At 40.9% G+C, this 24,901-nt stretch overlaps 2 protein-coding genes across 2 annotated transcripts; one reads left to right on the plus strand and one right to left on the minus strand.

The window, feature by feature from the left end:
• Positions 1–430: 430 nt before the first annotated feature.
• dpagt1 (dolichyl-phosphate (UDP-N-acetylglucosamine) N-acetylglucosaminephosphotransferase 1 (GlcNAc-1-P transferase)) lies at positions 431–4,535 on the minus strand. Its single transcript, XM_080040632.1, has 10 exons — positions 4,460–4,535; positions 4,089–4,319; positions 3,806–3,926; positions 3,493–3,706; positions 2,816–2,962; positions 2,583–2,667; positions 2,283–2,471; positions 2,065–2,152; positions 1,533–1,688; positions 431–1,454 (listed from the first exon to the last, which is right to left on the minus strand). Exons 2-10 carry the CDS (start codon positions 4,253–4,255, stop codon positions 1,389–1,391), a joined length of 1,233 nt encoding a protein of 410 aa, XP_079896758.1. The 5' UTR covers positions 4,256–4,319; positions 4,460–4,535; the 3' UTR covers positions 431–1,388.
• A 1,769-nt stretch (positions 4,536–6,304) lies between these two features.
• Positions 6,305–24,466, plus strand: c2cd2l (c2cd2 like). The gene is made up of 15 exons (XM_080041568.1): positions 6,305–6,577; positions 6,878–7,361; positions 16,356–16,451; positions 16,740–16,859; positions 17,287–17,397; positions 17,735–17,848; positions 18,325–18,427; positions 18,520–18,652; positions 19,900–19,964; positions 20,238–20,359; positions 20,776–20,947; positions 21,049–21,141; positions 21,500–21,633; positions 22,057–22,273; positions 22,715–24,466. The coding sequence occupies exons 2-15, from the start codon at positions 6,975–6,977 to the stop codon at positions 22,957–22,959; spliced, it is 2,112 nt and encodes a 703-aa protein (XP_079897694.1). The 5' UTR covers positions 6,305–6,577; positions 6,878–6,974; the 3' UTR covers positions 22,960–24,466.
• The last annotated feature ends 435 nt before the right edge of the window (positions 24,467–24,901 follow it).

Consider the following 24,901-nt stretch of genomic DNA (forward strand, 5'->3'; position numbering starts at 1 on the left):
AGGCTTCAGAGTACTCAAAAATACTTTTACACAAATAGTGTACCATAAATCAATTTGTACTTTTTTTTTCTTTATATTTATATATCTGATAAAGATCCCCATTGGAAGAAAAAAGGTGACCACTATATCAACTGTATCTTTGGCATTGCTTCACTGCAATTTTGAATTTGTATCCTGACTAAAACACAAATTTCAATGCTGCAGTAGCCTAAAATTGGGCATTACTATTGTAAACCTTCACTCTTGTTGCTTAATACACATTGCTGATAATACTCATGTACTTATAAATACAATTGTGAGAGGGATACTTTTGCTTGTTGCCAGGTATTCATACTTTGTTGTGTTGATCCTTCTGATTAGGAAACAGAATACTTTTAAACCACTGCAAATAATGTTGGACGAAAAATGTTTATATTTCAATTTTCTCTGCTTTTATTTCTCAATTTTTTTAGCCTTCAACCTCAACAGTAAACAGTTCCTTACTTGTAGATACATTCCTTAACAAAATGGTCCAGTTCCACTTCACTTCACATTGACGTCTGCTGAGCCTTCGGAGGAGAAATCCATCAGTCATTAAAATACAGCTATGTATCCAAAAAATTACCAAGGAAGGTATAAAGAATCACTTCTCATTGTTGTTGTCAGGACACCCTTTAACCTTTGAAAACATCCCAAAAAATATAATCTCACCCTCTTCTCTTCTAATATCCCCTATATTTACTCGTCTCCACCTAATTCCCTGTGATCGTCTTCAGTCTAATTAAAACCTCCGTATCTTCACAATCAGCATTCTGAGGTAAAAAAAAAAAAGGCAAAAACAAACAAAAAAAGATTCCTGCAGTAACGCAATCAAGTTTGAGTAAGCATATTTCTTCTTCACTGCAGATTACATCAGAGGACCACCGTATGAATATTTTAATATTCCACATCCATTAATTTGTCATCATATTGGTAACAATTAAGTAGCGGTCAGCCATTGATGTTGGCTAGCCTTCAAGAGTCATCCCTACTTCTGTACTCTCCTTAAAAAAAACAAGTATAAAAATATACTTTCAGGGTGGACACACCAGTAAATAATGACTCAGTTACAGTTTCTTGCTTGTACTTACTGAAACCAAGTGGATGACAAACACTACTGCTGTCAATGTCTGACCCTTTCCCCGTTTATGCTTTTATGTGGAATTGTTTTACTTCATTACATCTAGCTTTAAACCTTGCACTGGGTTTGTACTGCAGGTGGGGTCCAAGGCAGAAAAGCAACAGTGAGGTAATGAAATCTATTAAAAAAGGCAGATGATCCACGAGCCTGTAAAAATTGTTCCATAACAATCTCATATTTTTCTCAGTTAGGATTCTCTCTTCTTTCCTGTGAGTGGAGGCAGGTCTGTCTAGACGTCGTAGAAGAGACGCACCAGATGATAGCGGATTCCGAAAGCCAACACGCTGCCCATCACCTGGGAGAGACGAGCATTCGGTGAGACATTCATAAACTTCCCGTTGGTGTTTGGATAGAGCAGGTGCTTTGTTCCTACCTGCAAGAGGAGCATGATGACGGTGAGGTTTCTCTCGTGGGTGGGACCGAGTACTTTCAGGACCAGATTTATTATGGTCATGTTGTTGCACTCAATGAAATCGTCGTCTCCCTCCTGGGCTCTTCGCACTTCTAGCAGCTTCAATAGCTCCGCAACCTGTCCAGGATTATAAGTATCATTTTCATCAGCCAATAAACACACAGCAGGAAGCCTGCCACAAGTCTGGATTGTATGCATTTAGCCACCCAAAACATTCTCCATGACATGACCCTTTTATTTAATGGGTAAAGGATCTCTGAATCTGTGCCTGTCTCCATTTTTTTTGTGATTCAAATAAGTTATATGATGAAGTGAAACAACATTCTGTCAGATTACCCAGCATATTAATAGGGGAATTCAAGCGTAATTATAATAAGCAACTAGAGGGAAAAAAAATGTATTTTATTTTTTCTGGAGTTTTTTTTAAAGACAAAATGGTGAAGTGATGCGTAAGAAAAAAAGGGAATACATAAGTCCAGCAACACAGCTTTACCTGCATAATGAGGTTTCCTAATTTAGAGAGGTCCTTTCTTTTGAATTTAGAGTAGCTCATTCCCAGTTTGCCAGTGTCCGGATTCAGCCTTTCATTAGCACATTAGCAATGGGAGAAAGACAAAAAGGAAGAAAGTTTGAGGTAAACAATCGAATACAATATTAGAATGAGCATAAATGAATGAATGAAAATACTTCACAAACAGGGCTGCTGTTTACCTGGGGAGCCGGTGTCTGGGACAGGGTATGATGTGAAATAGCTGCGGCAAGGAGTAGACAAAGTTAACCACTTGAGGAATGAAGAAGAGCAGCATTGTCTTGCTGAAGTGTCCCAGGATGCCGACGACAGCAAAGGTCATCCCGGCAAAGTAGCAGAAAGTGTCTCCGACAAACACAGACGATGGGTACCTGTGACCAAAACCAGATGGCAGCCACAGATCATATATCGTGTGTGTGCATTTTCAAAAAGGTAGAGAACAATTTCCTGGAAACTGCCTAGGGGTGATAGGTTCAACTTACCAGTTGTGGTAAAAAAGTGCTAATGTGGTGAAGAAGAACGGTATCATGAAGTAGAGGGAGAAAACGTGGTCATCGCGGTAATCTCCTGATGAAAAAGGAAAAACACAACAAACCAAATGTAAGACCAAATGTGTTTAAGCATGTTTAAAATAACACATGCATATCAAATACACGCATTGGCTCACAGCATAGTGGATGCAATCGGGAAAAGAGAAACAAACACACACACACACCAGTGAGCTCCAGCAGGTTAAATACAATGATGGAGCCGGAGATAAACAGGGCTTGACCCGACTCGATGCCATTGATGCCGGCCAGGATGTTGATTGCGTTTGTGCAGAATACGGCGAGCATTCCCATGTAGACGTAGTAGAGAATACCTGCAGTGGATTAAAAAATAAGTTAAGTCATTTACAGAATGACTCAATATGAATGCTACAGCCGCATGCTTCCCGCATGAAATGAAACAATTGCTGGAGACAAACACTCCTGATAAATATAATGCGTTTCTCGACTTTTTGTCAAGTTCAGAGGTACAAAAAAATGCAGCTTAGAATACATTATAAGTAAATTACATTAAGTTATTTATTTTTCCCTTCATTTGGAACACAGGTTGAATTGAGTTACATTGTGATGTGTTGAAGAGCTGTTCAGTAAAATCGGTATTCAGTTGGTAACGTCATCGTGATTAGTTCAATGTCATCTTGTACAATGTAGTGTTAGGTGAGACACTAAAACAAATAGGCTACATTTGGAGTAGAAAAATAGGTATAATATAAGTATAATAATATAGGAGGTTTAAAAGTATCAAAAATTGGATACCGTCCAATCCTACTGGGAACATCTTAGCATGCCCCAGGAGGAGCTGGAGGATGAGAGTGGCATGACTGGTGGGCTGACAACAACTCACCCAGATCCAAGTGCAGCCCAAGCAAGATCCTGAAGGGCTTGGGCACCACTATGACCGTGTTGCCAAAGTTTGTAAAGTAGACCATGAGCAGCGGCAGGGAAGCCATGGTGGGAAGCAGGAGCTTGTGTCGCCAGCGCAGGTTCAGGACGTCGTCGGCAAAGCCCAGGAAGATCATGCAACATATGGCCAGCAGAGCACCGATCAGCTGCACAAACTGATGAAAGGAAAAACACAACAACACAACACAAAATTCAGAGTAAGCTTTCAGTTTCAAATAAACACAAAGGTTTTACTGTAAATAAAATCGACCCACCTCATTGTGTGGGAAGCCTGCGCACTGATCTCCCACAAAGCAGCTAAGGAAAGGCACGGGGATAAAGCAGAAGAGGATGATGAGGAAGACCGTCCCACTGATGACTCCCTGGGACTCTGGGCTGCAACAGAGGGCAAGACCAGGAAGAGAAACATAACGAGAATTAGGGGGCAGGAAAGTAGCACATTTTGACTTCCAGACTATACACATTTCACCTTCAAAACACAAACTGAAGGATAAAGATATCGAAAGGATAGATAAGACGACAGACTAACTGACTCACACTTCCTTTTTGTTGATTTTATTCAGGTCCATGCCGAACAACCTGGCCTTGATGAAATGGTCTTTGAAAGCAGGGATGAGTTTCAGCGTGGCCATGCAGCCCAGCGCCGACATGAAGGCGTTGATCACCAGCGGCATGACGGGCACCGGTGACATATTTCCAGGCATTTTGGTCCGACAGCTCTTCCTCTGACAGTTCAAATCACGGTCCTAGCTAGTCTGACGTTGCCTCCTTCGGGCGATCGATGAACGAGTTTTGGTTGTGTTCAGAGGGTACAAATATGTCATAGCGTTATTTTACAGCAATAAACACCTCGGCGATATCCGGTATCGATGAGTAATAAGTCCACAAGTCATAGGGGTCGTCCATACCATCTTTCATTGCTGTGTTATTGATGCCATTATCTGTCTTCTTGAAGCCTGTCTATAAACTCCACGTCTGGTTTCAGTTTGACGGTTAAGTACCGAGTGTCACGAGGAGGCGGCACTTCCACCCAGCACCTTCAAAATAAAATATATAAAAAAAAAGAAAAAAGAAGAAGGGGCTTATTATTGGCTGGAAACAAGTGTTTTTCTGAATGGAAATCGTTTAGTTAGTGCACATAATTTGTTTTCTTTAAAAAAAAAACATAATGTTGTGTTAGTGGTGTTTTTAAAACCACTCTTTCTAAAAATGGATGTTGCTGCTGGATGCTCAAGTGATGACACACCTGTAAACAAACCTTCAGCCTCCTGTCACTGCCAATACGGTGTTGACACGGAAGTGACATCTTCTTCTCTGGTTGACATGTCATTGGTGCAAAGAACTACTGCCATCTGTTGTCAATTCGAACTTTCTCTCTTTCTTGTTTGAAATGTGAATAGGCTACGATGTAAAAAATAAAATGTATATAAATAGGCTATACAAAAAATAAAAAATAGTATTAATAATAATAATTATAATAAATAATAAAAAAGAGTCTCCTTGAAATAAAGGACATGTGACTTTATATATAATGACCAATTACAGATCAATGGTGGAAGGAGTTTGTAAATGTAAAACTCCCTTACAAGTACCAGACCTGTGTTCAAAATGAGTTATTAGCCCTACTTATAAAAAAGCGTAAAAGCCTTAAGTAGCCCTACAAAAAAGTGATAATCACTCAGATATAATAACATAATGCCATAATAATATAGGATTACTACGCTATAGGTTTCCTTTCTGCTGAAATAATGTGTAAATAGCATTTGTTTCTGATGTAAGCCTATAGCTTGTTAAAGTGGAGCTACTTTAGTAGTTTATAACAGTGCTCATTATATGCTTTCTTTGTAAAAGCTTAATCTGTAAAGTGAAGTAATAGTAGTCAGGTAAAAACTTTTGAGTAACATTTTTGGGGTAGAAGTGTAAAGATAGCAAATAGAGGAAACAATCATGTAAAGTATGAATATCTCAACTTACCTTAGTAACATGCCTGCTGGTGCAGATAGATGTGCAGGGCTGGAAAAACTTTGAGTCCTTTGGATGAAGGGGCCAAACAATAGGCCTAATTTAAGAAAAAAATAATATAACAGTAATATTACCAGTTAATTAATTATTTATGGGCTGAAAGAGTCAATAGCATTACCATTCAGTGTTGTTTTACCCCCATCCATCCAAAGATGCACAGTGGTTTTCGTTCATGCATTTTTTGTAAAACAAGCTTAGTATGGTTTACTCAAATTCAAACCTTAATATTTTCCCTTTTTAGTTAAGAGAAGTTTGGAGTATGAGTTCAATTGACACATTTATTCTTATTATCACCCCAAGATCTTTCCACTTTTTGTCAGTGTTTTGGTTCATTTTTCATTTTCTAAAAAAAATTGAGAATAATAATATATTGAAATCTCAAGTAAAGATAAAGATGAAACACCAAAGTATGGTTTACATGTTGTAGCCTACTTACCTTATCATTTGCAAGTGCATTCATCATTTCAAGTGTTAAAGAAAAAACAAATATCATGTGGAAATTCAACATGGTATTTGTTCTTGCGTTAACCTACCCTGTGCTTTTTGGTCTTTGCGTTTGCAATTTTCTGCTTTTATTTTGTAGCCTCTGTCTGTCACTTCTGTTTACTCGTAGCGTCCCTCCACTCCAACAGCGCCACCTGCAGGAGCACTGCAGCTGCCTGCCTGTCAAACCATCATAGAAGAGAGGTGTAGAGGGAGGAAGGAGGCTACCACCAGCGGGGATTTAAAACCACCGGAGTCTGTATCGCACTGTCAGAGAGCACAGGGCCGCTCAGTGCTTAGGAATCGATAGATGAGAGCGCAGGCACGTCGGTCGACACATCGCTCTTGAGCTTTTATATAGGCTAGGCTACTATAGAAGCTCTTGAGATGATGGGACAGACGCATTGGCTGCTGTTGGCAGCGCTGCGTATCGCCACGGAGCCAGCCTCACGTTAACGATGCCTCGCTTTCGATTGTAACCTGCAGCAGCCCTCTGCTCTGACCGTGTGAAGAATTAAACGGTAGGTCGGTGCAAATATACAATTGATTTTCTTGTGTTTTGTCGTGTCTTCTTTGACAAATTGCATGATTCGTTCTCAGACTATGAAGCCTACGTGACATTTAATACACTGGCTTCTTCTTCTTCATGTGCGAGCAAGATGCCATTACACGTGATCTAATTAAAGCAAACTAATTCAAGTAAAGATGGCCTATTGCGACCATAGTGCATCATGTGTGTATCCTCTCTATATAACTAGAAGTAAGCATGAGCATCCCCTGCATCAACATGACTGACTGACACCGACTGCTGCCCCTCACAGGCCAGAGGGAGCTGATCGCGCTCTGACTGACAGTCCCTGATATATTTCCACCACCTGGACCAAGCTGCTGCTGCTAGGCTATGCGAGGCTCCAGGAGATGCTGATGGAGCTCCAGGAGTATGGCTGGATGTGTCTGGTGGCTCTCTTCCTAGCCTCCTTGCTCATCGTAGTGGGATGGCTGCTCCAGTACCTGCTGACCCTGCTGCGGCATTGGAGAGCGAGGCGTGCGGCCAAGCAGGTCGGAGCTAGGGACACGGTCTGGGGGCAACTTGAGCACTCCCACCAAGGCAAGTGCCAGGCTGGAGGCGTGTGGGGATTCCTGCAGAGGCTGTGCTCGGGCCGGGAGGGAGGAGGAGGAGGAGACGCATCGGAAGAGGCTGGGGTGAAAGGCCTGCTGACCTCTCTGTTCTCCTTCAAGTCCTTCAGGGAGCACTGGCAGAGGAGCTGGGTCAAAGCACTGAACGAGCAAGCCTGCAGGCACGGGGTGAGTAGTAGGTTAGATCATTTGAGGTCTTTATAGCCATGAGTGTGTGGGTGTGTGTGTGTGTGTGTTTGTGTGTGTGTGTGTGTGTGGGGGGGGAGGGGATATGAGATACACTCATTGCACAACCATATATTTGCAGATATAACTAAGTAAGCAGCGATATATGACTGCGATTCGGTCCGATTCACGGGATTCTATCGATATGAGACGATATTTATGCCCATTTAACACAGCACAACTTGTTAAATTTTTATATATTGTTATTATTATTTGTTTGTTTAGCTCTGCCAGATTTTTAAATTAAAAAGCAATCCATTATTTTTGTGGAAATAGTGTCACAGACAAGCAGAGAGATTGTCAAAAATTAAATCATATATAAAAGACGGCAATATGCATCACTACGGTTTGATCTATTGCCAATGAATCAATATGATATAATAAGTCATATTGTAAAGGAGCACTGAATAAACACTGCTGCAATGTGTGGAAGAAGAGCAAGCCTATAAGGTTACTCCACTAAGCTAGAGGCATGAATAGTTACGTACTAAGCAGGGGCCTATACAGTCAGTGTGTGCCCACGTGTAAATGTGTGTAGGCAGGTGGAGGTGGAAGTGTGGGAGTTTGGAGTGTCTAATCAGTAAGAGGATGGGGTGTGTGTTAGAGGGGGGGAGGCAGAGCATTGTGTAACAGCTCTGAACCAATGCACTCAAGAGCCGAGAGGCAAGAGCAGTGAGTGAGCGCTGCCACAGTATGTACACCCACACCTTGTAAAAAGCCTGGTACCCCATCCTGTGGAGTAGAGGGGGTGGATGTGCGGATGTATCAGACATAATCATAAAGAAGAGCATCTGTCTCTTTCCCCTTCCCGTCAGCGAGTAACTTAAACTAAAGGGAATCAATTTGTATCCGAACAGGAAGCCCAGGAGTTGCATTTAAGTCTAATACAATCACAGCTTCAGCCCAGTGTGAAGTGCTGTGGAGTAAGCATTGTTAAAAAGACACATGTTTTCATATCACATCATCGACACCACACCGGCTTAACACTTTGGATTCAGTGTTGCCATCCAGCCAGTCCACCAGGCCGCGTTGGTAGTCTGCCACGTGTTAGAGGCTTATCATACCTTTCTGAAAGGTCGTTCTCCTTTTGAAACACATCCTTTGATCCGTGTGTATCAAAGACTGCATCACAGTCGGATGTATCCTACAGCAATGGAGGAGAAATGGATCCTTGACCCCTGAGTGTGTGCGTGTGTATGTGTATGTGTGTGTGTGTGTGTGTGTGTGCGTGTGCATGTGTGTGTGTGCGTGTGGGTGTGCGTGTTTGGTAATAAATGTAAAGATGAGTTAGCAGGGAGTTTTGAAGGGTGAGACCAATCTATTGATGTGCTCAACAACAACAACAACAAAACAATTCATAAGGGTCAAGTCACCCCAGCTGGTTGAAAGCTGCCCTTCAGGGTAAATTACTTTGGTAAATTACTTATTCAGTGATGAACAAGTGTATTGATACTAGTTATTATGGCTTGTGCATAATTAATATTAAACTGTATTATCAATGATAAGTGGCCCAGCTCTACTGGTTATAACCGTTAATCTTAACACTTAACCTTAATACTAATGTTTTCACCCTTTGCAGAGCCAGACTAGCTGTTTCCCTCTGTTCCCACTTCCCAGTCTTTATGCTAAGATAAACTAAGCTAATCAAACTATTCCTTCAAAGTCCTACAGTATGTTGGTCCTTAGGAAATCATTGAATATGAAGAACAGGACAACACCTTGGTCTAAAAGCATCAGTGAGACGTAGTTCGACCGCTTCAGTTAACAAGGCAGATGCATATTTTGCTGGGCAACGCTATATTCAGTAATCTGAGTTTCTTTAGTTTGGATTTTTTTCAAAGTGATCGTCATTGTGGAGCAGCATGATTCTTTTGCAACTGCTTGCTATTTGATATGTGGTGGCAAATGGCAGCGCGGCAGCTTAGTTATGTTACAACGGCCTAATGAGTTTATATCCAGTGTGACCTACGTTGCTCTCGGTTACCAAGAGACTCCACAACAATGGAGTGAGCCTCGGGTGAACCTTGGGAGTATTCAGAGAGATGCCGTTTCCAGGTGACTGACAACCACACTGCAATGCTCTCTATACATAAAACTCAAAACTACCAACTGTAGATTGGATAGAATGGGACACTCAACTTTATATAACCTTGGATAGTCTAATTTTTGTAGGAACCTCACACCTTCATGTGTCCCTGTGGGGTTGATCTATCACGACATGTATGACCTTCAGGCTTATGTAATGCTTTGAAAGCCTGGCAAATACAAGGCTTCAAAGAATATGAAGTTTATTGTAAGATAATTTCCCAGCCTGGGTAAATGCGTCAGTGGCGGTAGAGGAGACAGAGGAAAAACTGCTCATGTCTGTCTGTCTGTGTTGAGTTTAGTTTGTGAACTGAGAGTGTGAGCCAAAGACTTCCAATGCTCTCTCACCGAAATAGAATTTCTGCCAGTCATTGTGCCTGCGTGCGGAGCAGTCTGTTACTAAATGTGTCTGGACCACATGCAAACCGCTTGGGAGTTTGTTAATGAAATTTGAACTTGATGCTGAGTTATCAAATCGAACACATGTCTTGCTAAATAGACGTAACCATAAATACTCAATCTCAGATCCAGTGTGGCCCAGTCATTAAAACATAGTCCTTCTCTTCAGTTTGTCTTAAAGGCCTACTTCACCAGTGGGAATATGAAGGTGTATTGAACTCTGAGATCCTTTGTAGTATAAACATGCAAACATTTTAGAAATCGGTTCATCCTAGCCTGAGAAAAGGCAGAAAGAGTATTTTATCGTCTCTAACCCTACATTTTGCCCATCACAACTGGGCAAATATAGGGTTAGGATTATCAGGACAGCTGGGCCAAGGGAAGACTGAGGAAAGACTGAGGGAAGAAAAACCTCATTCATCATATTATAATAGCGATTTTATAATGATAGAACGCCAGTTCCGTATGGGTGAAGTATTCCTTTAACGTCCTTGCCTTGTTGATGAATCTGACAGAACCATCAAATGTTGAATGAAGAATTTGTTAATAGTCAGTTAACTCCATCCTAGTTGTAACTTGTTTCTCTGTATGTTGTTGTGGCTTTGCACCTCCTCTATGAAAACCTGCCTGGAAAAACCTGCTGTGGGGGTTCTGTGAAAAGTATTGAGTGGCCACATCTCATTCTTTTGCTGCTTGCGTACAGTAAGCACCTGCCACCTGCCAGGCATGTTACTGTGGCCACCTTGGAAAATAGACACTTAAGGCCTGTAGTCCCCGGAGACTCACGTCCTCCTCTGACCTGCATTTTGTGATTATGTTTCTGCATGGGCCAAAACACGAGCTCCCCTGGAGGAAATACTGTGCGATGAAGACACAGCTCCAGTTTCATCAAGTGGGGATTAGTACCCAAATCCTTTATATCATTAACCTAAGAACTTCTGCGGCATTTAAGATTGATGCTGACAGAGGTCTTTAAATAATCATGTTGGAATTTATCCAATTAAAGGCAAGGTGAGTTAGCCCTCATGGAAAGTTGGCGCAATATATGAGGTTCAGCAAAAACCCTTTACCCCGCTGGCCCCATTTTGTAAGAATGGAATGGCCTTTTAATAATAACAATAATAATAATATCTTTGTTTATATAGCGCCTTCCAAGAAACCCAAGGGCGCTTTAAGTGTTCATTCTTTTAATTCAACTAATTTCTTCTCCTGTTTTTATTTACTTTGTAAGACCTGAGACATTGTAACAGAAAAAGGTTATTCCAATACATCTGCCTCCATTTAATTATTTTGTATGAATATATATTGAGTAAATCAAGCAATAATTCTTTAAAATCAATTAATAGTTTTAGTAATTTTTATACACCCTTGTGTTTTTAATTTATTTTTCTAATGCAGAAGTATTTTCAGTCTGAACACAGCCTCAGTCTTTTGTGAAATGCTGAAATTTAGCACAGGTAAGTACATTATCATAACCTCTTCCATGCTTTTGCTCCCACGAGAAATGTAGTTGAAAAGTTTAAGAGCGTCTTATAGGTTCTTCATTAGCCAATTAGAAGCGGCATCTCATGGGGACAATTGACACTTAATTGAAAATGTTGTGGACATGGAGCGAATGTGACATGCACAGTTGTGTAGTCTGATAGTGGGGCCTGTCACATAATGTTTAATAAGAATGAGGAGATATTCATTTCAGGAGCTTTGTTTTCTGCACAAATGTCACATGCCATAAGTATACATTCCAGTCACACAGATAGTGTCGTGGCACACAGTAAAATGGGTGAACATTATGGATATTTCAGTAGCAATCAGAAAAGGAAGTTATTTTCCTGAGCCTCTGTTGTTTACAATTTGCCATTTTATCAATCTTATTATTATTAAGATGTCATAAGTGACAGCATGTGACTGTAATTGAAAGTGACATACAAGCCGGGATCACTCCAAAACTGATCATGTAAACACTGTTGCCTCGCTTATTTTCATCAGAATGATTTATCCTTCCTTGCGCCTCAAGGGGAGACCTGACACCTCAGGATTCAAAACAACAAGAAGAGACAAACTATGCTTTAGGGGGCCAAATCCTGCCACAACAGTTGTTAACAGGTTGTTACGTAAATATAGTGAACAGAGGCTATTGCTTCAAGCCAAAGTGTCACTGTTTGGATTGGTAAAGACAAGACACAAGGTGTGAGGTGCAGTGCCCCATTCAGCCTCTTCCTTTAAGATAGTCAAGAGATTCGTATTTTTATCTCTACCAACTTAAATTCCAAGAGGAAAATTAAAATGTGATGGTGTAGGATCAGGAGAAAGGGAGAGATATTGTTTAGAGAGGACAATACAATTGCAACCCCAGGGTTAACAAACGTAGAGTGGTTGGTCATGTGTTGCAGCTGCAGGGATCTTCACAGTTTTGAAGATATGTCAGGTTGTCTAATGATGATGAGTTATAGGGTTGCTAAGAAGACCCCCCCCCCCCCAACTCTTCCTGTGTCCCTGTAATCCAGGGATTTGGCCTAGGGCTTCATCACAGCTGGTTGATGTCAACTGAAGGACGTCCTCTTACTGCATAAACAACAGACACACATTATTTGTGTGTGCATAAGGTTTGTAAGGGTGATTTCCATAGAGTTACCGGTTTACTAGATGTACTTGTATACACACAAACCCTTTACTGAGTGCTATTAAAGTGTGATCGTGATGGCGCATTGTAAGTCCAAAGGTTAATGTGCATTAAACACAAGCCATCAGCATGGTTTGTACACTGTGGATCCACTTTAACTTAAAATGAGCAAGATAAACAGAGAAATGAGAGACACTGCTCAGCACTATAGAAAAGCACTTCCTGCACCTTTGGACAGTAACTCCTACGATGCAGCGTGTTTCATGACTCATTTGTTTATGCGTCTGTCTGTTGGAGTATTACTGCCGGAGCCTCTGGATATATAATCTTAGCCCTGGCAAGGAGGGTTTGAAATGGAGCAGCTATTCAGATGTCTCTCGGTGGATTAGTTTGTGCGGAAGGCTTGAGGGACCATACTGGTTTGCCCCTTCAGACCGGCAGTTCATAATAGCACCGTGAGGCCGCCAGCTGACAGCCAAGCCGTCGTCACTGTGGTGCAGTGGGTGGAAGATGAGGAAGACTGTAAGAGTGTATACGAGTGTGCATCTGCAGGGAAGAGAGCTCCCTGTCCATTCAAGATCCGCAATTATAAAGAAGCTGGTGATTAGCTGGAGGCCACAGTCCACTTCTTCCCTCTCTGGCTGTGAGCTGTCAGTAGATGATTAATGCCCTGTGATTGTGCTCAAGTAGATTTCTTCTTAACATAAAGGACGTTAAGTACTCAGTGCTGATTTGCTATGATTGCGCAGGAAACTAACCTCAGTCCCAGTCGCAGATGGATTTAAAATTGAAAATCAGTCAGTTTTACTTAAATTACCTACATTTACTTTTGCTCCGTGGCAAGCATCAATCTAAGAGGCGGCTCTTTTGACTCAGCCTTCGGAGACACACAATGTCCATTGTTCCAGTCTTGTTCCATTTCTGTATTGGTTTATTTAACTGTAATTATTTATGTATAGGTAGACTTGCATTGAAATGGCCAATCCCAAAATGAGTTTAAATCCAACAATGCATTATTAATGGTTGGATTGTTTTACAGATTTTACTGACAAAGGCTGCATGCTAACATTTCTTTTTGTTGTAAACAGTGTTTGCGTGCCTACATGAGCTCAGTGTTAACATGCTAACATTAGATATTTTTTTGCTACCACGGGTAAAGTAAACAGAACCTAATGTTTTTTACTTGATCGTTCCAAGTTATCAAACCAGTGAGTTTCTGGCGGCAATGTAGGCTAAATGTTTTCCTTTCAAACTATTACAAAACATGAATGGTGGATATTTTGTCGCTCTGCTTTAAAATAAATGAAACATTAGAAAGCTTTTTCTACACCACAAAGTATGCACCTTTTCGCAGCCTGGACCTCAGGTACATGCTTCTAAAAGAAAAAAGCAGGGAAAGAAAGGTGGGGGTCAACAAAAGCCATAGGGGGAGTGTATTTCTGGGTGACCCACATGCTTTTCAGAGTTGTTGAGCCAGCCTGGGCCCAGACCCAAAGGGGGTGACGCTGACAAACCTGAAGTGACACAATGGATGTCCTCAGGAACCGTGTATTTCCAGAAATACCGTCCGCAAACACACTCAGTAGAGCAGCAGTGGTTCACAAGGACAAATCTGTGGTTATGCTGCTAGCAATGGCATCTCCATGACAGAATGAGCTCTGCAGCCTATACAAGGAGGATGCACAACACCACAGAGCACCAGATGGCTGCCTATAAGAAGCAGATGGACATGAAATATCTATAGAAAACCTTAAACCTTAAAACCAGTAAGAACCAGTATGCTTCATCTTTAAGACTTAGTGAGCAAATAATATTTGAATATTTTCCAACCATATATTTTGAGGACATGATAGCCCTTAAAAACTGGGTGATTGTGGCCAAGCATGTATGCTACAAGGTGTAAAACTAGTTCTGCGGTAAACCCCGAAACATACAAAGTTGGGATTATAGTTCAGCCCAGAAAGAGATTCAAAGCACCCAAGGCAGAAACAACAAAGAATGAAAATATGATGATGAACCAATCTTCTTTCAGGCATACATGAGTTTGATTGACACATTTTGTCAAAGTCTGTGCTTCTGTTTGTCCCAAAGGATTTTAGGACAAACAGATGAAAAACTGAAAGTTGTCAGTTCTCTCTTGTCATGGATTAGCATACGTCATGGATTGTCATGGATTAGCATTAAATGTTTTATGACATTTAATTGTAAATGCACTATGACTTGTCTACGACTATGACTCATATAGGTTTGAAAATTGTAATAAATGGCATCCAATGGCCCAGATGTTAAGACGTGTATTATATGGGTGCAAAGTCCCTGGTTTGATTCCGGCCAGGGACATTTCTGGATGTCATACCCATAAACTGTACGGTATCTAAGTATATTGTATACAGTCTATTATCACACACCACTTTCTCTCCCCATATTTCTTGTCTATAACTATCACTTTTCTAATTCAAAGAAAAATATATCTGAATATGATTTATTGTTTTGCTCTCATGATGCTACATTTGGAAAGAAATCTGAAAGAAATCTTTTTTTAATCGCTCCCGACATTGCATCAACTCTAATTGGTCAAGATGCCAGCGGTGTTTGACTGCAGTGGCACAAACCTTAAGCAATGCACATCTACGAGCCACAATCAGAACCTCATGATTAATGGTTTTATCCAAAGCCCTCACAATCTGAAACGCATCACGTCATATCTGCTCTGCACTTTGGATGTAATGAACGGTTGGGTGACTGAGCACTGAGCAGTTTGAGAGGCTCCAGCCAACCGGAGGAAATGCAAGCTGGTTGTACGCTGTAGTCACGTGACTGCTGTGTTGGGCCAGGGAAACTACGTAAGCTTGCAGCACTGCACTTGGCTTCCGGCCATCCTTGCTGGAACACTGACACACACACACACACACACACACACACACACACACGCGCAGATGGACACACACCACACATTTTGTTATGTCATCCTACCACGTCTGCCCTGTCTCCCCTGTTGTGTTTGATTGAGATTGGTATCAGACTTAGAGGAACATATGTCCTGACAATAGGGGATTAGTTTTCTCTCACTTGCTTGTCCCGAGCCAGTTAAAGCTGTCAGTTGAAACAGATCCTCTGGCACACACTGGTGTTGCCACGTTTCTAGTGAATCTTGTTTTACAACTGAGATAGTAATTCCTGTTGTTACGGGTGTCTTCCACGTCTTCCCCAGTACAAACCTAGCTGGAAGCATGACTAAGCATTAACCTGATGCAGTAATGTATGCTGTTGTGGGGCCGAGGCTCTAGAGAGGGCTTCCACAACTCCTGCTTTACTACAGAAGCTCATATTCACCCAAACGCAATCCTCGTCACCAGCCTTTGGTCAGACATATGTTGTAATTATTTTTGCCAGTATCTTCAGGGGCCATTCATCTGAGTGTGTAAAGCAACAGAGCTGCACACAGTAGTGCTCTGCCACATCTCGTGCAACAGTATAGCACCTGAAAGTACACTTTCTGCAGCAGACTTAACAGTTTCACCTTGTAGTTGTGAACCGCTGGCGCGGGAAATCACACATTAACAGTATTGACTTTGTCACAAAATTTGCATTTCTTTTTCTGCAGAGACTGTGAGATGGAGAAACGGCAAGGCTGTTTTCTAAGTATTACTTTACAATTACTACAATTTACCAATCCAAAGATCCATACGGACTATGGCTAAATGCTAACCAGTTGCATCAAATACTGTATCACTGCAGTGCAAAATCTGCTACATGGCATCCCCAAATTGTCTCTCCTCCTTTCTCTTTTGTAGTATTTCAGACGTTTGTTTTCTTTTCTCTGTCCCTCCCAGAGCTCCATTCAGATCACTTTTGACAGCAGCCTGCAGTTAACTGCTGCCTCTGGGATAGACAGCGTGACCTGCACTGACCAGTCAGCACACCAAATGGTAAGTAATCTCTGTGGCCCATGTGCAAAACAGCTGCAACGCATGCAGGGATTAATTTATGAGGCAGACATCTTTAGCCATTCACCCCTTAAGTTTTAATGGGAACAACAACACATGACAAACCCACGCGCAGAATACATTTTCTGTGTCAAGTCAAGTGAGATTCACATGAAGACACATACACAGTAGGTTGAAGTAGACATATAGAAGGTATGGGAAACAAATATGAAGCTTTTTCTCCCATTGTTTTAAAGTTGTTTCCTTTCTCCACCTGTTGTTGTTCTGCAGGTTTTACACTGTAAATGTTGGGTGGACACAGTGACATTTCCTGTGAGCGTCACCCAGCAGTCGCCCGCTGCCGTTTCCATGGACACCTATCAGATCACTATTGAACCTATGGTGGCGCAGGTACAAAAGCAAAGCACCTGGATTTTTTTTTTGCAATTTGCGCATAGGAAAGGATAAAAACAACCGAGCATGTCAGAGCATAATTTGCATTGTTATTCAAAATGTGTACATTTTACACTGCCACTTGTAATACCGCAATGACGCATTGTCATTACATTTGAATTTTATGAGGTATATTGAACTAGCTATGAAAATCAAAAGCCTCTATGTAATGTAGAAGCTATCTTCATTACATGTCTAAGAGGAGTCCTTGTTTGTACTCGATTATTAAAAATTAAATAGTGTGGTCATTTTTAATTAAGGAGTAAATGTGACACATCGAATTCCTTTTATATTACTTTATAATCTATCTATTTTAATCTATAACTGCATGCCTGTTAACTTGCTGTTTGTTTCTGTGTTTACCGACATGGTCTGTGTCCATCAGGTGATAGTGCGTCTGGAGGAGCTGGAAGACGAGGGTCTGCTGATGTCCTGGACTCTTTCCAAGCAGCCGTCGTTTACTCTGACCGTGTCTCCGTGCAAGCTGCAGAGACATGTAAGAACATCTGATATTGATAGTGCTAATTTGATATGTCTACCTCATGCAGCCATCAGGGGCCTTCGGTTCAGGAGCTGCTCAGGGTTTGTAGCCTGATAAGGTTGCGTACATTCAAATAAAATATAAAAAAGCAAATACACATTATGCAAATGTATTTCCAAGACTGACTTCATAAATCTCAGTCAACATGGAATGTTTTGCATGTGAGCCACTCGCCATGAGTCAAGAGGAAAATGTCGTCCTCGATTATTGTTGCATACTGCATGCCATCTAATTTATTTTGTTTGAGATGGCAACAAAGTTAATTAAGTAAGCTGCTTCTTTTTCACCTCAGGGCACTGCGGGTGAGGCAGACCTGGACACGGTTAAGGGACTGATAGAGGATACTCTGTTCAGCACTCAGCCAGCCATGGTCATCAACCTCAAGACTTGCGAGTCCAGTCCTTCGGTAATATTGATGTGTATTTCTTTACATTTGCAGCAATAAGACACACTCACCACAACCTGTTTTTTCCGAAATATAAAAAATGGATGCTGCATGATGGCTGCTACGCTTTGAAGGTATAATTAGCGATTCTGGAGAACGCTTGTTGTCAAAATCAGTTTTTGTCAAAATAGGTGAATATATCCTCCCAAAAATCCAGTGTTAATACGCAGCCTAGGCTCTGTAAACAGGTAAGTTGCTAGCTACAGTGGGCCCCCTTTGTTTTACGTATTATTTGTTAAAATACCCGTGTACAGAGCCTAGGCTGTGTATTAACACACAGTTTTAGTTCAGCGCACACACAATACAGCCAGGTAGCGGATTGTGGTGAGATATTCAGTGATTTTGACGAAAAGTGATTGACAACAGGTGTTCTCCAGAATCTCTAACTGCACCTTCAACTGATTTAGCTGTTAAACCATCCTTTTTCACACTGCAAGGCCCCCGCGGACCATCTATCTGTGGGATTATCTAACTCTGCACCCCAGAGTGTCTCGGTGAGGCGGCTACTGCTCCGGCAGCTCAGGGCGACCATAAGCAAAGGTCAGACACTTCCACCTCAACATCTAATCATTTCCGTCCAACTTCCTGCTGACTGCTCTGGTCTCACTGTGTGGCTGTGTGTGTGCCTGCAGGTCAGTGGTCTGGATCAGGGGAGCTGTGCTGTGTTCTAAACCTGGACCAACCAAACACAGAGAGGACAACCCGCTTCCTGCCAGTGCCCGGCAACCAAGACACCCCTGTGGAATGGACCGAAGAATTGACTCTGTAAGATTCCAAGCTGCTGTGTATGAGTCATGATTGTGTACATTCATGCCCTTTAAACCCAAAATCCACAAAATTCTTCTAACTATACCATTTTGGGAATTGTATGATAGTAAGCAACTGAAAAGAGTAAGGCATTATTATCAATCCAAATTAAAGATATTCTCATTTAAGTTTGATACACTTTACAGAATGTTGGTGTAGATGAGGAGGGCTTTGCTCTGGTTCTTATGACTCAATAAGTATTTTGAACCAATCAGGGCATCTTCTGTCTGAAGGTTTTATTAAAGAAATGACTGGAGACTGTTTGAAACAGCCACACCCACACAGTCCTGTCAACAGTTTATAATGTCTATGAACATTTATTTTCAATCAGATTTTTGTAAAAGCTATTGAAACACCCAACTTTGATATCATATATTGCTTTTAACTATTTTAGACCAGGTTTCCAGAGTCTTTGAAAAATGCATTATCTCAATGAGCTTCTTACTAGAAGTGATAGTGGTAATAGGTTATATTTTCCCCGATGTTGAAAGAGTCTCAAATCACATAACAGATTTGCTCTTCTCACTCATTGGAAGGGGGTGATGTCACATACTGTATTACTTTATTGGTTTAAACAGGATTGAGCAACATTTGGATTAGAATCTGATGACAGTTTGTGGGTTGTTTCACTGCCAATCAAATCGGATCTAAACACCCACACATTCATGATAAAGCAGATGAGCTGGTTTGTAGAGTCTTATATTATGAGATAGATAGATAGATAGATAGATAGATAGATAGATAGATAGATAGATAGATAGATAGATAGATAGATAGATAGATAGATAGATAGATAGATAGATAGATAGATAGATAGATAGATAGAAAGAAAGAAAGAAAGAAAGAAAGAAAGAAAGAAAGAAAGAAAGAAAGAAAGAAAGAAAGAAAGAAAGAAAGAAAGAAAGAAAGAAAGAAAGAAAGAAAGAAAGAAAGAAAGAAAGAAAGAAAGAAAGAAAGAAAGAAAGGTAACAATCAAAAGTCATTGACTCCTGGCACTATTGTGGATGGTTAATAATTAGATATAATATCGAACAATATGTTCTTTTTGTTTACATGGTCATGAATATTCATGTTATAGAGTATTAAACATAGTTTAAAGGAAAAAATCTGCAGAAAGAAGCTGCATCATTCCAATTAATGTAATCTTTCCCAATGGACTTTCACTTTAATTGTAACACTGTTGTTTTCCTGGCTGTGTGTTGAAGGGAGCTGGGCCTGGAGACCAAAGAGCTGACAGTCAGACTTCTGGAGCGGAGCGGCAAAAAGGAACGTAAGGCATTTCTCTATTCCACTTTACTAAATTGGCAGCTGTTCAGAAACCCGATCAGCAGGAATGTTAAGACTGCTTAGGCAAAATCATCTATGCCTTAACTGCTTTGTTGGCAGGCATAATGTAACACTCTTTGTTAGCATTTTTTGGGAATTTACAAAATGACAGGAGATGCTCCCACGCGGCCTCAGAACTACATCAAAGGAATAGCTCTCATGCTGTAGTTGTATGTTATGGTTAAGACTTTTTCTATTTTACTTTAAACCTGGATAGAATTCCTGCCTGGACAAGCATCCATCGCCTTGGACCTCCGGTGCAAAGTTCCTACGGGACAACATGTCCTGTCTATAGGCCCCGGCCACGGCTTGGCACCAAACGCTACCATCACAGCAGAGGTGAGAATTTATTTAAAATTTTAAATAATGGAAAACCCTATCAAAGCCATTCTGGTGGTTTAAAGTGTGTGCGGTTACATCACAGTTCATTATCTAACATCAAGCAATCTGGAATAGAACAAAGATTTGCCACAAAAGGAGAGGGAGTGTTGTATAACAGCTGTGTCCGCATTGTCATGACTGTTTGCCTTTTGTCCTTCTTGCCATCTTCATATTTCTTCATACACACCATGAACATCTGCTTTATCCCCGCAGGCTTACATGTCATATCACTACATTCGTTGTCGCCTTGTTCTACCTGCAATGATCAGTCATCTGAATGTTTCCCATGCAGGTCCAGATGTCAGTTTATTATATAAAGGTCCTACCCCTTCATTTTATATGCTACATTATTATATTTTTTTCTACGCATCCAGCTGCTGTACGTGGAAACAGAGGAGCCTTGCAGTGCCCACAATGCACTGCCACTTCGTTCCTCCCTCACCCCCAGCAAGAAAGTGGACGTGGACCGAACCATCATGCCAGATGGAACCATCGTCACCACCATCACCACCGTCCAGTCTCGACTAAAACTGGAACGCAGTCCAGGTGAATCCACACAGTCATGTTTTACAGCGTACACAACGAGAGATAAGATTTACTAACGGTGAAATGAACAGAGACTTGTAACTTGCCACGGCGCCTTTCAGGTGAATCTCCAATGCGTTCGCCGTCCAAAGTGGAAGTGACCGAAAAGAAACCCGTCATGCTGTCAGAGGGCAGAGGCAGCCCAAACTCCAGCAGTGAGTTCTATAGACTGAAAGGCCAAACATTTTGTTTTACATGTCGGACAACAGATGCAAAGTAGGATAAGCATCGAGCTGCACTGTGACACGAGATGAGAGGAATGCCCTTTTAAGTTGAAATCATGCAGGTGCTCTTTTTCAAAAACAGTAACTAAATACAAAGACAATCTGATACAAACGATAGACACTGTATCTGTTTGACATTTAAATAATGTTATTTTTTAGTTTGAAACACAGTTTTGTGCATGTATAAACCATGCGTTTTCAAAATGATGTACACGTCACAAAATAAAATGTAGTAAATCATGTTTACTAGCATAGTGCTGATATACACACTTGTGTTTTTGTTGCTCAGAGAGCAGCCACCTCTCTAACGGCCTGGATCCTGTTGCAGAGACGGCCATTCGGCAGCTGACAGAGTCCGCCTCCAAAGCAGCTCGGAAGACACCGACCAAAAGAAGCACGCTGATCATCTCTGGGGTGTCAAAGGTCAGAGAATGAAACAACATGTCAAATGTAGTGGCAAGTTGTTCCTGCACATTTTTTATATTTTTTTTGTATGATTTACCAAACAGAAATACAATGACATGGACCCGGGCATAATTAGTTTGGTCTAAATGTAGTCCCAAATCACAGCCCCACATTGGACCACATTATTTTCTTACTTAATTATGGCCTGAACGCCTGTAAAAAAAAATGCTTTGTTGCAAGAGGCTTTGCTTGAAACCTGACACAAAAGTAACTTGAGTGTGCAGGTGTGTTCAAAGTGTTAGAATGCCGATGGTGTATTTTAAAAGTGTATGCATAATAAGTAGTCACACACTAATCTCTCTCTGCTCAATATAACCCCTTCATTAATATTGCTAACATTTTAAAAGGACATCATGTTATTCTCTCTCTAACACTCACCAGGTTCCGCTCTCAGAAGATGACTGTGCGTTATCGAGTGGCTATGCTGCAGCCATGGACGCAGCCATGCATAGCAACCATCAAAGCGCAGGGGGGCAGCACCTAGAGCCAGAAGAAACTACACCCTCTGACGTGTCAGAGCGTCCATCAGTGGACGATGTGGAATCAGACACGGGTTCCAATGGCGCATTGGAAACCCGCAGCCTCAAGGACCATAAAGGTAAACATGGAAGTCACATTGATCGGTCATGTCTTGCGCTAATAGTAAACACAATATAATTTAAATGTGGTTTTACCTAATTGTTTCATTATGTTTTTCTGTTTCTTATTTTCATAAAGAACTTATATTCTATCAAATAGTACAGGATATTTCACACGCATACAAATCTGTAATTGCCTTTCATAACATCAAAACTTCAATAGATTAATGACTGATTTTTACAGACCGTGTAATATGACTGCCCTCTAGAGGCCATGTGTGGCAACAAACAGGCAACAGACACAAGTGGTTTTGAGGGGATCAGTGCTGAATATCAATTTGACTATGGAGCTATCTCACTAAATCGGTGAATTAATTCAGAAAACTGGTAGTTGGGTCCAAATACTAAAATGATAGAGAATCACTTCAATACAGTGATGTGATTGTGTCTGTTTCCTGTAGTGGGCTTCCTGCAGAGTGGATCCAAGCTGTTGTTCCGCAGAAGAAATCGACAGAAGGAGTCCTGCCTCAGCCAATCCCACGAAGATGTCTCCAACATGGGCATTAACTTTGCTGCCGACGCAACAAGCAGCCGCAAAAAGTCTGGCAGCTTCTCCCGGCGACTCATCAAACGTTTCTCCTTCCGCTCATCAGGCAAATCAAAGGGTAAATCCACAGCTACCAACGGCGGAACACTGGATAACTAAAAACCTTACAGGAGTTCAGTCTCTGACAGGCCGGACACCCCCTGGTGGGATGTCACCTGTACAGCTTGAAAAACGAGGACACCACTGGGAGGAAATTTCCTCTGGTGACAAACGATTTGCACCCTCAGGACAGAAGTCTCATTCCATCACATCAATGAATTTAAAATGTGATTGTGAGATGTTTCCTTCAAGGAAAACCCCACTGCTCTGTGAGGAGAAGGTATTAGCTGCAACGCAATGTCTTGTGCCCTGTTTGAACACAAACTACAGTGCAAGCGTTCCTACATTGGAAATGCTCTCAAACTATTTAATGATCTACATCGCCAGTATAATGCTATTGGTTGCACTTTGGACTGATTTTATTTAGTTTTTTACAGAGATGTCAAATTATTTGGTTGTATAAAGGTAATTTATTATGATGTAGTTCTTATGATATAAGTGCTATATATTTACCCCGCAAAAAAATCATCATAGTTGGACTGTAAAATAGAGACATGCTGTGAATTTTTCCCATACAAATGTAATTTTAAACACATAGTTTAAGACAAGTTGACAAACACCAGTCTCAATCTAGCTGTAATGTCCATTCATCATTGCTGATACATTGGTTTTAGAATGTTATTCAATGTTGTATCGTATCGTACAAGCAAAACAGATAATATATTTACTGTAATTTTTATTTTATAAGAGGTACTTTCTGTGGAATTTCATAATGCATTTTTCTTTTATTTTGAAACTTCAACCAGCCAGGATCTCCAGCAGACTCTGCAGGCGGGACAATGTGCTTAAACTTTAATAATTCTCATAGTTTCCTGTTTTCCTCTTGGCTCCTGTTGACTAGAGGTCAAACTATCATCTAAACACATTATAGAGACTTTAGTTGATGCTCATGTGGACTTTTCATTATTGCAATAAGTATCATTGCTTTGCTGCAAGATTTCATATATTTTACAAAAAAAAAGCCTTGCCTTGGTTACAGGCAAAATATGCTCATCATAAACTAAACATAGCAAACCATGAACTTTTATAAGTTTATTTTTAATTTTTGAAATAAGTAAGTCTCATGTTAGTGACAGTACTGCAACCGTTCTGCAGTTTAGATTGAAAGAAATGTTTTGAGTGTGGAAGTCTCAACACATTGTTAAGAGACTCTGCTGAGGCAACAGGACTGTCAAAGTGTACGACAAGGTGCCAGGCGGAGTGAACATACTCAGGGCAAGACATGAAACCGATACTAGCAACTGGAGTTATAAGGACAACCTTCTGCATTCTTCAAAGCCAGACAGAATTAGTATGTAAAAATGTACAACATTTTTTGTTTTGTCAGAGAAAATGTTCAATCTTTTAACTGCCTGAACAAACGGGACTTCAGAACAACCAAATTAAATGATTTTGATTTAGTTTTCAGGTGGTTGGAATGTGAAAACATAAGCAGCTACACCTTTTCAAATGTGTATGATTCTGTTGTTATATTTGAAATGTTTAATTTATTGCAAATAAATTATTTTCTAAGTGTCACTTGTCTGAACCTGACTATTACTTATTGCTATACCTTATCCATCATACCCTAAGGACATTTGTTGTACATAGTGTAAATGCTGTGTGGTGAAGAGCAACTCAGGTTAAAATAGGTCTACACTGCCATTGACGAAAAGGCAGCTAAATTACTTCTTACACATGTATCTGCTGTTAATTTCTTATCTACCCATGTGTGTCTTTGAGTGTCTCTTTCCAGGGTTTATTCACACTGGCCAGATATGCTCAGGTTTTACAAGCCCGAGTTCACCAATTTACTGATGTTCACCACTTTTAAACTAGTTTCAACATTTTAAATTCAGCAATGGAGTTGCTTTACTTTGACTTTTACTGTACAATTTGGAAACGCGCCTAAAAACTTGAAGCTGGAGGGAAGAATCCCGATTGGCCATCGGTATCCGCCCCT

Source organism: Ammodytes marinus (assembly GCF_949987685.1).
Source record: "Ammodytes marinus genome assembly, chromosome: 14".
In the NCBI taxonomy this organism is placed as follows: domain Eukaryota; kingdom Metazoa; phylum Chordata; class Actinopteri; order Uranoscopiformes; family Ammodytidae; genus Ammodytes; species Ammodytes marinus.

What these genes read in the sequence shown, in the direction of transcription:
- c2cd2l (XM_080041568.1), top strand. Translation starts at nt 6,975, where the DNA reads ATGCTGATGGAGCTCCAGGAGTATGGCTGGATGTGTCTGGTGGCTCTC. An exon ending in ACCAGTCAGCACACCAAATG is followed by an intron (nt 16,452 to 16,739) that starts GTAAGTAATCTC and finishes GTTGTTCTGCAG; the next exon opens with GTTTTACACTGTAAATGTTG. An exon ending in ACGCTACCATCACAGCAGAG is followed by an intron (nt 20,360 to 20,775) that starts GTGAGAATTTAT and finishes CTACGCATCCAG; the next exon opens with CTGCTGTACGTGGAAACAGA.
- dpagt1 (XM_080040632.1), bottom strand. Translation starts at nt 4,255, where the DNA reads ATGCCTGGAAATATGTCACCGGTGCCCGTCATGCCGCTGGTGATCAAC. An exon ending in GCACTTTTTTACCACAACTG is followed by an intron (nt 2,472 to 2,582) that starts GTAAGTTGAACC and finishes TTTTGGTCACAG; the next exon opens with GTACCCATCGTCTGTGTTTG. An exon ending in CCCAGACACCGGCTCCCCAG is followed by an intron (nt 2,153 to 2,282) that starts GTAAACAGCAGC and finishes TGCTAATGAAAG; the next exon opens with GCTGAATCCGGACACTGGCA.